We start from the raw sequence: 14,092 nt of genomic DNA, 5'->3' as shown, positions 1-14,092 counted from the left end.
ACATGAATGGTCTAGTGATTTTCCCCTTTCTTCAATTTAATTCTGAATTTGACAATAAGGAGTTCATGACCTGAGCCACAGGTAATTCTTGATTTATGGTCAATTGTGCTAATTGGTGAATGATGAGAAAGTGAGTTTCTGCTTCTAGCGATCCCTCTCTTAAGCTTTCTGGAACAGAAGAACTGGGAAACTCTTGTGAAGTATCCTAGTTTCTGTTTTCGTGTTCCAAAGAGCCTGAAACTGCTCTGGGGTTCTGAAGGGTGAATAAGGACTCCCCTAAAGGTGTTTTCATGTTAATTGATGTTCCTCAATCAGACATTTTAGCCTGGTGCAGGTGGCTATGGGCCATGCCTGAGGACTGAACTCCTGTCCAAACACCAAATGACTGTCACATTTCAGAACATGTGGTGCTGTGAGTTGTGGTTGTTCTGACATCACCACGGACACTGAACTGCTACTGATGGAAGTGGGAACAAGTGCTTAAATGGTCTTGGAAACTGCAGAAACTGATCTTAGGAGGGGAACTGTGGATCTCTAGACTAAGAATAATTTTTCTCACACATCTTGCCCAGAGTTCCCATCTGTATATATTTACCTCCCTCTCCTATTTTTTAAGGAGGGAATTGAGTTCAACATATATTTTCCTGAAATGTCTAATTATCTTCCTAAGAAAGAGTGAAGGTGAAATTGTTAGTTGCTCAGTTGTGTCCAACTTCTCAGGGGAAAGGACTGTCCCTGTAAGCCTGTGGCTCATTGGGCAACACCAGATGGCCTTCACATGCTGAATAGCACAGCAGCAGCATCGCCCGAACTTCCTAAGCATCATGGACTGAAAATGAAAAATGCATTTTTATTCCTTGATATCTTTATCAAGTCAACTATCAGGGGCTTTGCTGCTTTTAAAAATTCTTCTTCTTCACTTTTTAAAGTGGTATAAATCTAACTAATCTTTATTACATCTATCTGGTTTGAAGGCAAAGTACTCCAATTTTCATTTCATAGTTTGGAAAATCCAGTGAGTAGGAGAAAGGGCATTTTGGATGGGCTTAAGAGGTGGGAGACAGGCTAGTTCACTCCATTTTGAGTTCTGTTTGGCCAGAGTGAAATTCTGCCTGTGCCTAGGGACCCCCAAGGGATAACAACCTGATTTCCCTTTTCCTCTTTGTACTGATAACTGAAAAAGAGACAAGAGTGAAGGAATGATAGAAAGTCTGTGAGAGACCACTGTATCCAAGTCACTTATGTACAAGAACATTCTTCCAGGGAGGTCAGTTGACTTGTCCAAAGTCACAGAAGATGCTGGTAAGAGAACAAGGCCTAGAAACTCAGCCTCTTACCTTTTTCTCACTGATACTTTTTGCTTTTTGCCCCAACATCCTCTGTGTGCTTACCTCTGTGCTGAATGCTGGATGTCTATTGCTGTCATTTGGTATTTACTTGGTGCCCTTTTTGTGATTGGTGTTAACCCCTCCCTGGAGGGGAAAGTATGATGTGGTGCAGAAAAACCTTTAATAGGTAGGTCACACACAAGCTCTATAGGCACTATGTATAGAACAATCATTGCAGGTGTTTTATGAATTGCTTTAATCAGCTATGTAGCATTTAAGGCCTCTTAATTCATAGAAGCAGTGATTGGGATATCCAATTAACAGATCAGAGAAGTGGAAACTTGCCTAGGATCACACACAGCAAGTAGGCAAATGGTACAATGAAGATTTGAAGCCAGGCCTGTCTGATACAATATATCACTCCTTTTCATTGCAGTCTATAGAATATTTTGACTCAGAGGGAAGGCGGCAAGCCATACAGAGTAAGACTACAACTTGCCCATCCTATATATTTTCTGGAAGATCTGGTTTTATGCAACAAGTGATGCTTAGATATAGAGTCACATGTCATCATGGTTAAACCCATCATCATTTTGGTGCAAAATGTTTAAAAAATCCAATTAAGTGTATTATTTCAAATATGAAATATATGACAGATTTTTTTTTCCTTGTCAACAAACCTAGCTACCTGGCTGAAGTTTTTGACATATTTGTGAATGTTCCCATGTGCACAGACCATACATGCCTGTATTTTCCCACTTTATGGAGGCTATAACAGAAATGAGAGATGAAAGTTATTTTTAAGTTGGCCTCTGGGTGAACATCCAAGTCTTCCTTTCCAGCAGCTAAGCCTATATGCTTTCTCAACAGGGTATTAATTATCTGGCTCTAGGAATATAAACAGATGGGCTGTTCTGGCAGGTTCAGCTGCCCTGCTGGCCATAATACAATTGCTTGTGGACACAGCAGGACTCAGAGGCTTCAGCAGAGAACACTGTCCTCTTCAATAAACTCAGACAGGGGTACTGAGTAACTTGTTAAACACATTTATTGATTTCTTGACAGTAACCAAACACAGTGAGTGACCATTATAAACAAGAAAAGAAAGGCATTCATTTGTACTTTGTGAGATCCAGTTGCACCTGGAGAGAAAAGACACCCCTTACCCAAGAATTTACAAGGCAAAGTGCATTCCTTCAAGGGAGCATCATTGGCATGGGGGTAGAAGTTTTGAAATGCAAGAAATCTGTTGCCTGCTATCTCAGGATGAAGCTCACCTCCTATGCATGATCAAGCCATGGAGTAGAATTAAAATTATGCTTAGCTTATCAAATGCATTCCTGATTGCCACAAATTCAGTAAAAACTGGTTGCAAATTAACAAAACATAGATGAAGGAACAAGTAAAAGCAAGAATGCAGTTGTATGAAAACAGGACTGAGCCTGTAAGAAAGGAGAATAGATCAAAGCAAGAAAAATGAAATTAACTTGTTAAACACATTTATTGAGCTGTTAACAATAACCAAACACAATGTATGACCTTTGGAAAATAAGAAACAGCAATGGATCAATCTGATCTTGACAAATCCTAGTATAGATATATGACAAAGAGGAGCAATAATTTTTTCATTTTTTAATAGTCTGTGTGGTTATATATATATATATATATATATATATATATATATATATATATATATATGCACACACACACACGCAATATGTGTCTCTTCAAAGTCTGTCCTTTTTAAATTGTTGAGTAAACAGAAGAATGATAACCTAGAAATGTGTCCTTGGCCAACTTTATCCTGGCTCACCTGTTACCAGCACCCTTAAAGGATCTTAGGACACTATACAAGATTACTCGATGGAAAGAACAAAGTCCACTTGATGCTGTCAGAGCTGTGTTTTCTCCTCTCTCTCAGAAGAATTTTGTATGTACAAAGGCTGAAAAGTCTCATTGGGTAGATTTATTTGTTCCAGAAAACAGTATAAAAATTGTAATCTGGTTAGTTGGTTATTTTCTTCTAAAACCTTTTATGAATGAGCCTTTTGTTTCTGAAACCTGACTTCCCATCTTGGGTGCTGTGTGAGTGTGTTTGTATGTAGATATATTTGCATGTGTGTGTGCTTGTGTGTGTGTGTGTTTGTGAGTATGTGTAAGAGATGTACTCCTCTGCCAAGGTTTTGCAGACACTTTTTATGAAGGAAGGGCCAATCCACAGAGTGAATGAGGCTTGAAGGAGGGAAGGAGAGAGAAGAAAGAAGGGGGACATTTTAGGTTACATCAATTCACAGTCGTAGCATTTCACTGAGGTGGAATTCTTCTTGGCTTGGTTCCCTACTTGAGGAGCCATTCATTTACTGGAAAGAGAGAGAAAGAAACAAATAAAATGAACAACACAAAACAAGACATAATTGGATGAATTTGCACACAGGTTGGGCAGCTTACTTCAAAGGGGAAGGGACAGTTTTTAAATGTCTGCTTACTTGTATGCATCCCAACTATCCTCTCCACCTTCCTATGAAACTCTGGATCTGAGATATCTAATAGTGTGGTCATTAGCTACGTGTGGCTAATATAATTAAAACTATTAGTTGCATTGTCATACTAGCCACACTTCAAATGTTCAATAGCCACATGTGACCAGTAGCTACCATACTGGTCAATGCAGACACAGAATACTTCCATGTGTCAAGAAGCTATAGTGGACGGTGTTGCTTTAGACCAGAGGTTGGCAAATGACAGCCTGCAAGCCAAATCCAGCTGTGAACTGGTTTTGTGATTATAGTTTTATTAGAACCCAGACACGCTCATTTATTTACATATTGTCTATGACTGCTTTCACATTAGAACATCAGAGTACAGCAGAGCACAAAGCCTATATTTCTCATCTGGCCCTTTGCAGAAAAAGTTAGCTGATCCCACTCTTAGACTATAAGTTCCGTAGGGACAGGGTCATGTCTTTCTTCATCACCTAGCTAAGTGCCTGGCACATAATAAGTGAAAGTGAAAGTCACTCAGTTGTGTCCAATTCTTTACTACCCCATGGACTGTATAGTCCATGGAATTCTCCAGGCCAGAATACTGGAGTGGGTTGTCTTTCCCTTCTCCAGGGAATCTTACCAACCCAGGGATCAAACCCAGGTCTCCCATATTGCAGGCAGATTTTTTACCAACTGAGTCACCAGGGAAGCCCAGCACAAAACAGGTGCATAATAAATAGATATTGAATAAAGTGAAGGCTCAATGAATGAATGAGTTGAGTATTTCTGGCTGGAAATAAACAGAAATTATAGTTTTAGTACTCTGGGTATGTCTGAAAGAGAGAGAAAACTAAAGAAATTTGGGGAAGTTGGAGCAATACGGTGGAGGCTATTAGTGGCAGTTGCTTCTAAAAGTTGTATGGTAACATCCACAATCCCCATATTCAAGGAACACATCATCAGTACAAAGGACTTCCCTATCCAGCCTCTCATTTTCTCCTCACAACAAATCATGATGTAGAAGGTATAAAGATTGTCTTGGGAGCCAGGGCTGGAGAGGTAAATGATTTGGCTTGTTAGTGTCAGAACCAGGCCTGGAACTCTGATGTTCTATCTCCTGGTCGAGGACATCTCCATGACTCATCTCCACTTTCCTTTCCATATTGGAGATTTACAACAATGATAAATAGGTACTTAATGTGTAGACGGGAAGAGAGTGGTTAGATGTGGACTAGAGGGTTGCAGAAGGTGGGAGGCACCTTGAATACCCCCTTTAGTAGGAATTCTAATCACTTCTAGACACAAGGCATTGGGGAAAAAAATGTGTTCAGACACACATCTCATTGGCCCCTAGTCACCTGGTACCTAGAGTTATTTGCTCACCTTCTAGGGGAAAAGAGATCTCTTTGTATATAGCTAAAAGCTCTAGTGCTTCTAGTTGTCCTATTTTAGCACATAACTTTGGGGAAATCAGCCTCTCTGAGTTCTCTAAAATGGCAATTAAAATGCTATTTTGTCTGTACCAGACAAGATTTAAAGATTTGATCTGTGTTTCTGATTATGATATATAAACTTTTTCAATAGAAAAGCAACAGGAAAATATCACTTATAATCATGATTCCTATAAAGAGAGATAGTTCAAAACCTTTCAGAGTAGGTTTAGGTAAGAAGACTAGAGGGATGTGTGTCGACTGCCCTCTGAACCCACCTCTATACTGAAGCTTCTGGGCCCGGTTGTTTGGACAGTCCTTCCCCTGTAAACTGAAGTTGATGTTGGTGCGGATGCAGCGGTTGTTGAGTGACTGGACAGGCCTGAAATTGTCACTCATGCTCAGAAAGATCTGAGATGGTTGATTCTGGCTGAGCAGGCGTAAGGAATGCATCTGAGAGGAGAGAAACAGTGGTAAGAGCCATCCATCCTCTTATATGTAGTAGGGAAGAAGTAAGACTCCATAGACCATGGCCAGCTTGGGCAGTGCCATGGGTTCAGTGGGTACAAGCCACTTATGCCTCCATGCTTGAAGAGAGCCTTAATTTAAGCTCACTGGTTGCTAGTGTGCCTCTGGACAAGTCAGCTATTATTTTCTGTCCTATGACATGCTGTCAAAGGAGGAAACCCAGATGGGTGTTCTCCAGAGACTCTTACTCTCACACCCTGAAGATGAGTAATTAAGGGAACGATTTTCTGATATGAGTATTATCGAAACTATAGTGACTGGTCCAGGAGTCAAAGCTAAACTAAGCTGGATTAATTAAGCTATTTTCCTGTGACTATCAGGACCAAGAGCTGGACTAAAATGTTTTCAGCCATGTTCCACCTAGGACTGCGAAACTAAGAAACACTCTCTAGCATAGAGGAGGATGAACCATGGTTTAGAGGGAGCAGGAGAGTGCAGAGAGAAAGGGTTTCTGCAGTTCTGATTCCAGTGAATTCTTGACATCAATTTCTGATCTTAAATTCCATAAGATGACCCAGGATGTCATGAGTAAATCCTTTCTCTAAGTTCAAGTTATCCCAAATGGTTTGCTTGTCACCAAGGATCCCAATAAATACAGATAACATCAGGCACTTCAAATTGTTCAAAGAGTTGTCAGGTTGTGAGTACATGTCCATTAAAAGGAGTTTGGTTTTGCTTCCTTTGCTTGTGCTTTCTCTCAGCTTTTATAGACCATCACAATCACAGGATAGACTCATGTAATTTACCCCCTCATTATAAAGAAGATAATTCACTCCACAGAAGTGGGGCCACAGGCTTAGGAGTACATAATAACCCATTAACAAAGGTGACCTCAGAAGCCAGATTTCCTGATTCCCATCCAGTTCTGAGAAATGCTAGCTTGCCCAACAAGGAATATTGTGGGAAGCTCTAAAAAATCCTACATTCAAATATGTTTATGAAATGCTACACATCATATTGCCTCCTCTTGGAGATAGGCATATATTATCATTCTAAAGGCCTTGAGAAGTCTTCCAGCAATGAAACTGATTTAGCTCTTTTTAGCAGCTTTTTCAAACATACTTGACAATATCATCCATTTTGCTCATCTGGTTTTTGAATACTAGAGTTGGTAGAGCACACTTTGGGAACTAACCCTGATTCCTTTCTCACTCAGGCAGGTAGGGCACATCTATAATTATTTCAAGCTGAGTCTTTTCAGATGCTAATTCCTTAAACATAGGTGTGATGAGCTGAATTGTGTAACCCCCAGATGCAAATACTAGAGTCCTAACCCTCAGTACCTCAGAACATGACCTCATTGGGAAATAGGGTCCTTATGCTGTTCAATCGCTCAGTTGTGTCCAACTATTCACGACCACATGGACTGCAGCACACCAGACTTCTCTGTCCTTTACCATCTCTCAGAGACTGCTCAAATTCATGTCCATTGAGTTGGTGAGGCCATTCAACCATCTCATCCTCTGTCGTCCCCTTCTCCTTCTGCTTTCAATCTTTCCCAGCATCAGGGTCTGTTCCAATGAGTCAATTCTTTGCACCAGGTGGCCAAAGTATTGGATCTTCAGCTTCAGAACCAGTCCTTCTAATGAATATTTAGGATTGATTTCCTTTAGAATTGACTGGTTTGATCTCCTTGCAGTACAAGGGACTCTTATGAGTTTTCTTAAACACCACAGTTCAAAAGCAGCAATCCTTCAGCATTCAGCCTTCTTTATGGTCCAACTCTCACAACCGCTGACTACTAGAAAAACCATAGCTTTGACTATCTTGTCCTTTGTCAGCAAAGTAATATCTCTGCTTTTTAATATGCTGTCTAGATTTGCCATAGTTTTTCTCCCAAGGAGCAAGCACCTTTTAATTTCACAAGTGCAGTCATCATCTGCAGTGATTTTGAAGCCCAAGAATATAGTCTTTCACTGTTTCCATTGTTTCCCCATGAAATGATGGGAGGGGATGCCATGATCTTTGTTTTTTTGTTTTTTAATTTTGAGGATAACTATAGATGTAATTAAGTGAGGTTATTGAAGTGGGCTCTAATCTAATATGACTAATTGGGGTAGCCCCTAATCCCATTTGACTAATGTTCTTATTAAGGGGGATTTGGACAAAGAGACACAGACATTGGGAGAATGCCATGTAAAGATAAAGGCAGATTGAGGTGATGCTTCTATAAGCTAAGGAATACCAAAGCTTTCCAGAAAACTGACAGAAAACAGGGGAGAAGTATAGAACAAATTTCTCTTTACTTCATCTGAAGGAAATGTCTCTGCAGACAGCATGATCTTGGACCTAGATCTTCCAGAACTGTGAGGTAATATGTTTCCGTTTAAGCCACCAAATTTGTGATATTTTGTTAAAGCGGCCCAAGCAAATAAATACAATAAGCACTCCAAAAACCCAGCCAGTCTTCACATTTTCTTCCCCATTAACTAGAATACCACAGAGAAACTCACCTGCATCCTGGTTATATAGACAGGTTTGTTCATTATTATCCAGTTTGCTGTCTCATAGCAGGGTGGGATAGTCATGGACCCATCATAAGTAATGAAACTAGAGGTCTCTGGATATAGTTCCTCTATATTAAGTCCTTGTAGTAAATATGCATCATCTAAAGAAAAAAAAAAAAAATAAGACTTAAGAATTAGGTTTCTTGAGAAAGTATTGGTTATTACTGATAATATTTGTTTTTTACCTTTTCAGATTCCAGTAGACTGTCAGGATAGGCTGCAGGAACAAACAGTCCCCCAAATATAATCATTTTAAACAAAAATATGTTTATTTCTTGTCCCAGTACTAGTCATGGCAATATGGAGCCACCAAAATGTTTTACGCAGGGGAATAGCATGCTAAGATTTGCACTTAATGATGCTTCCTCTGATGGTGGCTTGGTCATACAATATGAAGTTGAATGTACTGAATTAGAAAAGGAAGCATCTGGTACATCTTTATTAAAGGTTAACATGATTTGTTTAACCAATCTTGCACTTGGACCATATTGGGTACTCTAGCATGCTGCTATTATTGTATTTTATTTTATTAAAGGTGGTGGGGAGGAGGAACTGAAGGAGACTACAGAAGGGGGGGCATTCCAGGCTTGGTTCTAGAGTAAAGAAAAATAACATTAAGGTTTTTCTGAAACTATAATCAGCCTCTGTATTCCATCCACATTTGAGGACAGGGTTCCGGGTGTGTGTGTGTGTGTGTGTGTGTGTGTGTGTGTGTGTGTGTGTGTGTGTTGGGGTAGAGAGGGAAGGCCAGAAGCAACGGGCTATCTTTATGGATTTAACCCATGTAGAAGAGTAACAATCCGCTTCCAAAACACGATTGTGCTGATATCCCAGATTCTGCTGCTGTGTAGATTTTCTTTAAAAGACTTTCCAAAGTCAGCCTGAAATTAATTTAGGCTGGTTTTTTTTTTTTCCATTGTCAGTCTGGTTTAGTGAGAGTGTGTTATAAGATTTGCTCAGACATATGAAATCCAAACTTTCAAAGAAAGTAGAAGCTCACTAGGCTATTACCATCCACTGCATGGGTCCCGCACAGGAGCAGGAGTTCTTTTGAGTAAACAAGCTATGTTGCTTATGTGCCCTGTGTTGCATTCACCTTGAAGATAATTTTATTAAGTATTATATTGACCTTCCTCTCACCTCCCAAGAAGCTAGATTTGATGAAAACATACCTAGGGATAACAGAGAAACACATGTTATTAAGCACCTTGTTTATGCCAGTCTTTGTCCAGGCAACTGACTCATTACCTTATTTAACCCCCATCTCAATTCTCTCAATATCAGTATTAGTATCCTCATTTTATTGATGAGGAAATTACCTTAAAGAGGTTAAGAAACTTGCCTGGAGTTATATAGTAAAGATATGGTAGAGCTAGGAGCTGAGGTCTGCTTAGTTTTATATCTCTTCACCAGAACATATTGAGTCCTCTCAGTATAGTGTAGTAGTATAGTCCTATATAGTATAGCCTTCAGTAGCATGATGGCTTCCAAAATTCACAGTCCTTCTGGCAATATTCTCCTGTTTCCTCCTTTTATGGATTACTGGCATTGGTTTTCTCAACTGGCTCAGCACAATGATTTTGCACAGTTCCTTTTTTCTTCCTATCATCTAATGTATGTTCAAATCAGGCAAATGGACAGTGTGCCTACTGGTTGCCATTTTGTGCTGAATTTACTCCATGATTCCATGCTAACTCCTGCCTCTTTACACCTCTTGAACCAGTTGATGGGACAGATATGCAAGAGCCTCTTCCAGGGTAGAATTTAAAAACATCTTTAGAAATGATTTGCAATGTTGAATCATGGGGATCTGAGCTGTTCCTGAAAAAATGAGGATATGTTTCTCTCTTCTCTATTTATTCTCTGCCATGATCTCACCCAGGTTTAAATGCTATCTGGATCCAAGTGACTTCCACATATATATCTGTAGTTATCTCTCCTGAAACCCACACTCATATATACAGCTGCCTACTCTATACTTTTTTGAGGGGCATCTCGAGCTTAACATATTTGAAACTTCTGACTCCCTCCTAACCCATGAATATGTTTCATCCAAGCAAATGGAGTGATCCTTTTGCCAGATCATGTCACTCTCCACTCAGAGTCTTAGATTGACTTTTCATTATGAAACATCTCCAAAGGAAAGACTAATGCGGAAGATTGACCCCATCTAGTACTAATCTCTATGTCTCCTCTGGTTTCAGTATGTGCTCAATAATGGTGATGCCACTGTCTTCCTTTGAATGACAGTGATTTCCACCAGTGGTCCCGCGCCAAAGGAGAAGCAGGAGTTGCAGGGGGCTTGGGATGGTATGAGCCTGACATTTCAAATTGCCCACAAGTTCTGTGCTTAGTTTATGACCCTTCCAAAGTGGAAACATTGGCAAAAAACACAGAGAAGTCTCTTCAGACTGAACTAAAATTGTGGTTAAGAGAAAAACAAGCTGAGAAGCTTCATGTAATGTGAGAGTATTAGCAATACAACTAGTTTTAAGACCTCAGAGCTAAGCTTTCCTTGCCCTTTAGGGAGGAAGACAATAGGAAAGAAAGAGCCTAGGAACATCCCTGGGAGGACCTATGCTAAAATCCTTGCTATCCCACTATGGATGAGTAAACTATTGTTCAGGAAATGTTCATTCCCTTCCTAGCTCCAAATCCACGGTAGCATTTTGATGTTGGGCTTGGCCAAGTGACTTGCTTTGAACAGTGAACAGTGGATAGAAGTGACAGTGTGTGAATTTCAAGACTAGGCCTTAAGCAACATCATGCATTTCTGATCCCCACCGTGAGAAGTACTTGATCCTTGACCAAAAAAAAATAATAATAAAATAAATAAATAAAGCCAAAGCCATGTTATCTGACCTTATCTGACCTAAAGATTTACAGAGTCACTCCAACCAACCCACAGATGCAGCAGTGAGAAATCAATGTCTATTGCTGAATGCTTGTTCATTAGGCAGAATTTGCTGACTAACAGAGCCACTTATTAAATATATATCATTGACAGAGGGCTTCACTTCTTAGAACTTTGCTTTCCTCATCTGTAAACTGGGATAACTATTAATACATATTTTGGGAATAGGAATATTATGAGCACCAGGTGAGATGCTACATGTGAAGCTCTAGCAGAGAGCCTGGAGTATGGAAAATGCTTAGCTAGCATTACTTCCATGTTCCTGATGCTGAAGCAGTTAGCAGAGTGTGTACACATGAGTAAATGTGGCAGACTGAAGCTATACTGGAGTCTAATTCTGGGTAGCAGCAGAAGAATGTGTTGGTCAGGGGCCAAAGTCAGGTGTTCCTGGCTATTGTGGTTGGATAGTAGCTGGAGAGATTCATTCCTTTCTTGCTTGCTTAAAAGCATGAAAGCAGAAGTATCTGGTAGGTGCCCCTGAGCAGGAGGTATTGTGTACCAGAGTTCATGGGAAAATGCCAGCATGACCTGCTGTCTCCTGCAGAGCCCCTGGAGGGACTTCTCAGGTTTATGTTTCCCACCCATTGGCTGTGTCCTTGCATGACTCCTGTTTCAGAAAGGTCCTTGTTGCTCCCTTGTTTGGCCAAATTTCCACAGGCTGGCTGCCTATAGGTGATTAGCTAGAAAGAAGAGTGTTGGCACTTTCCTGCTGAGAAAATTCATCCCTTTCAGCCACATGTCCTAGGTATTGCAGTGTCTAGGTCATTCTCACTTGTCCATGCAGAGGAAGAGCTGATGAAGGCAAGTTTCCTGTCTTTGAACTCTTCAGAGGCCTTTAAGTCCCCTCCTTGCATTTGTGTATGCTATTTGGAATGTCCTTCACTCTCTTCTTCCCTCCTTCTTTCATTTCTTTTCCTCTCCTTCTTTCTCTGCCTCCCTCTTTTCCTCCCTCCCCCTTCCTCTCCCTTCTTTCCTCTATTCCTCCCTCCCTTTCTTTCCTTCTGTCTTTCCTCACTAAATGGTTGTTCATCTATTTAGCACTTATTTGAAGAGCAATCCCTATTTAAAACTCTTGCCATGAATTTTAGGCAGATTATCTATGATCCCCAAGTGTATTTTTAATACACTGTGCTTATTATACAAATCTTTAAGAAACACACCATTATATGCCTGGCTCCCTGACTAGAAAGTGAGAGACTCATAGATGGGAAATATGCTCTATTGATCTCTCTGTTCACTGGCCCTCAGGATGATTTAATATTTGTAACATGAGTGAGTGAACAGATAAATGAAGGTAGTTGGTCTTAACATTGCTATCCACTTGAGTTATTGTCTAAGGCTGTCTTTCTCACTTCCTACAGACTCAGTGGAGGTGAATCAGCAGGAACAGCTCACTTGAAGTAGATGAAGTTGAAGTTCCCCTCAGCCATAAAACTACTGTCCATCGCTGTTTCCAATAAAATCTGTCACCCTGGTTTTCCAGCCCTTATTTTCAACAGAATTGATACTCATTCATGTGAAAGGCCACCTTCCCATAGCACAAACCCATATAACTGGCTTTATCTTTAGAAGCAGCCACATCACTTAACATTAGTCAGCCTAGAGCTGTGAGGTGGAGTGGGGTGCAAAGTTTGACTAAAGGTTGACTGCAGCTGGAAGTCTCTTAGATGGTGTGTTGGGGTTTAAAGTGTAATTTGATGGTTGTCCATGGTCTCTAAACTGCAAATTCAAGATTATTTGAAAGCATTTTATTTAATTTTATACTTCTTTAATAAAAAAGTTAAAAAACTAATAATCTCTATGAGCAGTTATAAAATGTATTTGCAACCCAACACAGAAATGTCTCCCTTTGCTGAGCAATCTAAGTTTGAGCTTGAAGGATGTTATAGGTAATTATGAGGAAGAGTAGGATGGTTTTGGATATAATTCTTCTAACTGATTCTCCAGGTTCATTCATTACCCCTCCACCATCCCCAAATTCTTCATATGGCAGTGCTGTGTGTGGAGGACTGGTGTCTGGCCCATCTTTATATCCCAAGAGCCTCACTTGGTGCTGTCATGAGGCAGGCATGAAAGAAATGTTTGCTGAATTGATGAATAATTGAACAAGAGAAGGGTTCTCCACACTCTTCCTCCAGTAGTCCTAGATGAGATCTGTAAGGCATTCACTTTGTCTTTCCACATCACCATCCGTAGCAGTGTCCTCCACCAAGTGAGGACATGCCAAGGGGATGTGGGGTGTTGGAATGTTTGTGTACTGAATTTTACTTTTGCAAAACCAGATTAAAAATCCTAGATTTAGAAGGACCTTAGAAACTGAATTTCAACTTCTTTACAAAGGGGGAAACAAAGTGAGGAAGCTCCTTGCTTAAGGACAAAATCCCACTTCCCTACTCACTTCTAATTAATTAAAAATTTTCCTATTATTTTCTTCAATCCCTTGGCGTATACTATTTCCATAACTCTTGCCAAGTCCTGCAACCTCTGGAATTGCTGCAGAAGACAGTGGCATCCTTTCCACTCTACTCATTTCAACTTTGCACCATTATCTCTTTTTTGCTTACAGATTCAGGGAATAATACACTCTAGAAACTCAAGGAAATTGGGCTGAATTCTATAGCTAATTGTGTCACACACGGAAATGAAGAAAAATGCCACCTTGTTTCACCTGAAAGGGAGACCCAGTGACACAGAGGGGAGATGCGGTCCAGCTGAGGGCCTTGGAATGTGTTGAAGTTGGATCAAACCACCTGGTGAATGCTTTCTCAATCATATAATTGGCAAAGCCCCAAATGTGGCCAGCGGATATGGTGGAGTCTGTCAGCTAGTAGAGTCTCCCAGCTCATTACCAATCCATAGGCTAATGATGACCATCATCATAATAATCATTATTGCTTTAGAC

At 40.3% G+C, this 14,092-nt stretch overlaps 1 protein-coding gene across 1 annotated transcript in view; it reads right to left on the bottom strand.

The window, feature by feature from the left end:
* Nucleotides 1-2,527: 2,527 nt before the first annotated feature.
* Nucleotides 2,528-14,092, bottom strand: part of CA10 (carbonic anhydrase 10) — a 791,801-nt gene continuing 780,236 nt past the window's right edge. Inside the window, exons 7-9 of the mRNA XM_065909950.1 lie at nucleotides 8,223-8,377; nucleotides 5,520-5,694; nucleotides 2,528-3,688 (exon numbers count right to left, since the gene is read on the bottom strand). Coding sequence (XP_065766022.1) covers nucleotides 3,666-3,688; nucleotides 5,520-5,694; nucleotides 8,223-8,377 — 353 coding nt within the window. The 3' untranslated portion in view covers nucleotides 2,528-3,665. The remainder of the gene's footprint in view (nucleotides 3,689-5,519; nucleotides 5,695-8,222; nucleotides 8,378-14,092) is intronic.

Source organism: Muntiacus reevesi, chromosome 18, assembly GCF_963930625.1.
Source record: "Muntiacus reevesi chromosome 18, mMunRee1.1, whole genome shotgun sequence".
Lineage (NCBI taxonomy): Eukaryota > Metazoa > Chordata > Mammalia > Artiodactyla > Cervidae > Muntiacus > Muntiacus reevesi.
The sequence above is the reverse complement of the archived record's forward strand: the minus strand, read 5'-3'. Positions and strand labels throughout refer to the sequence as shown.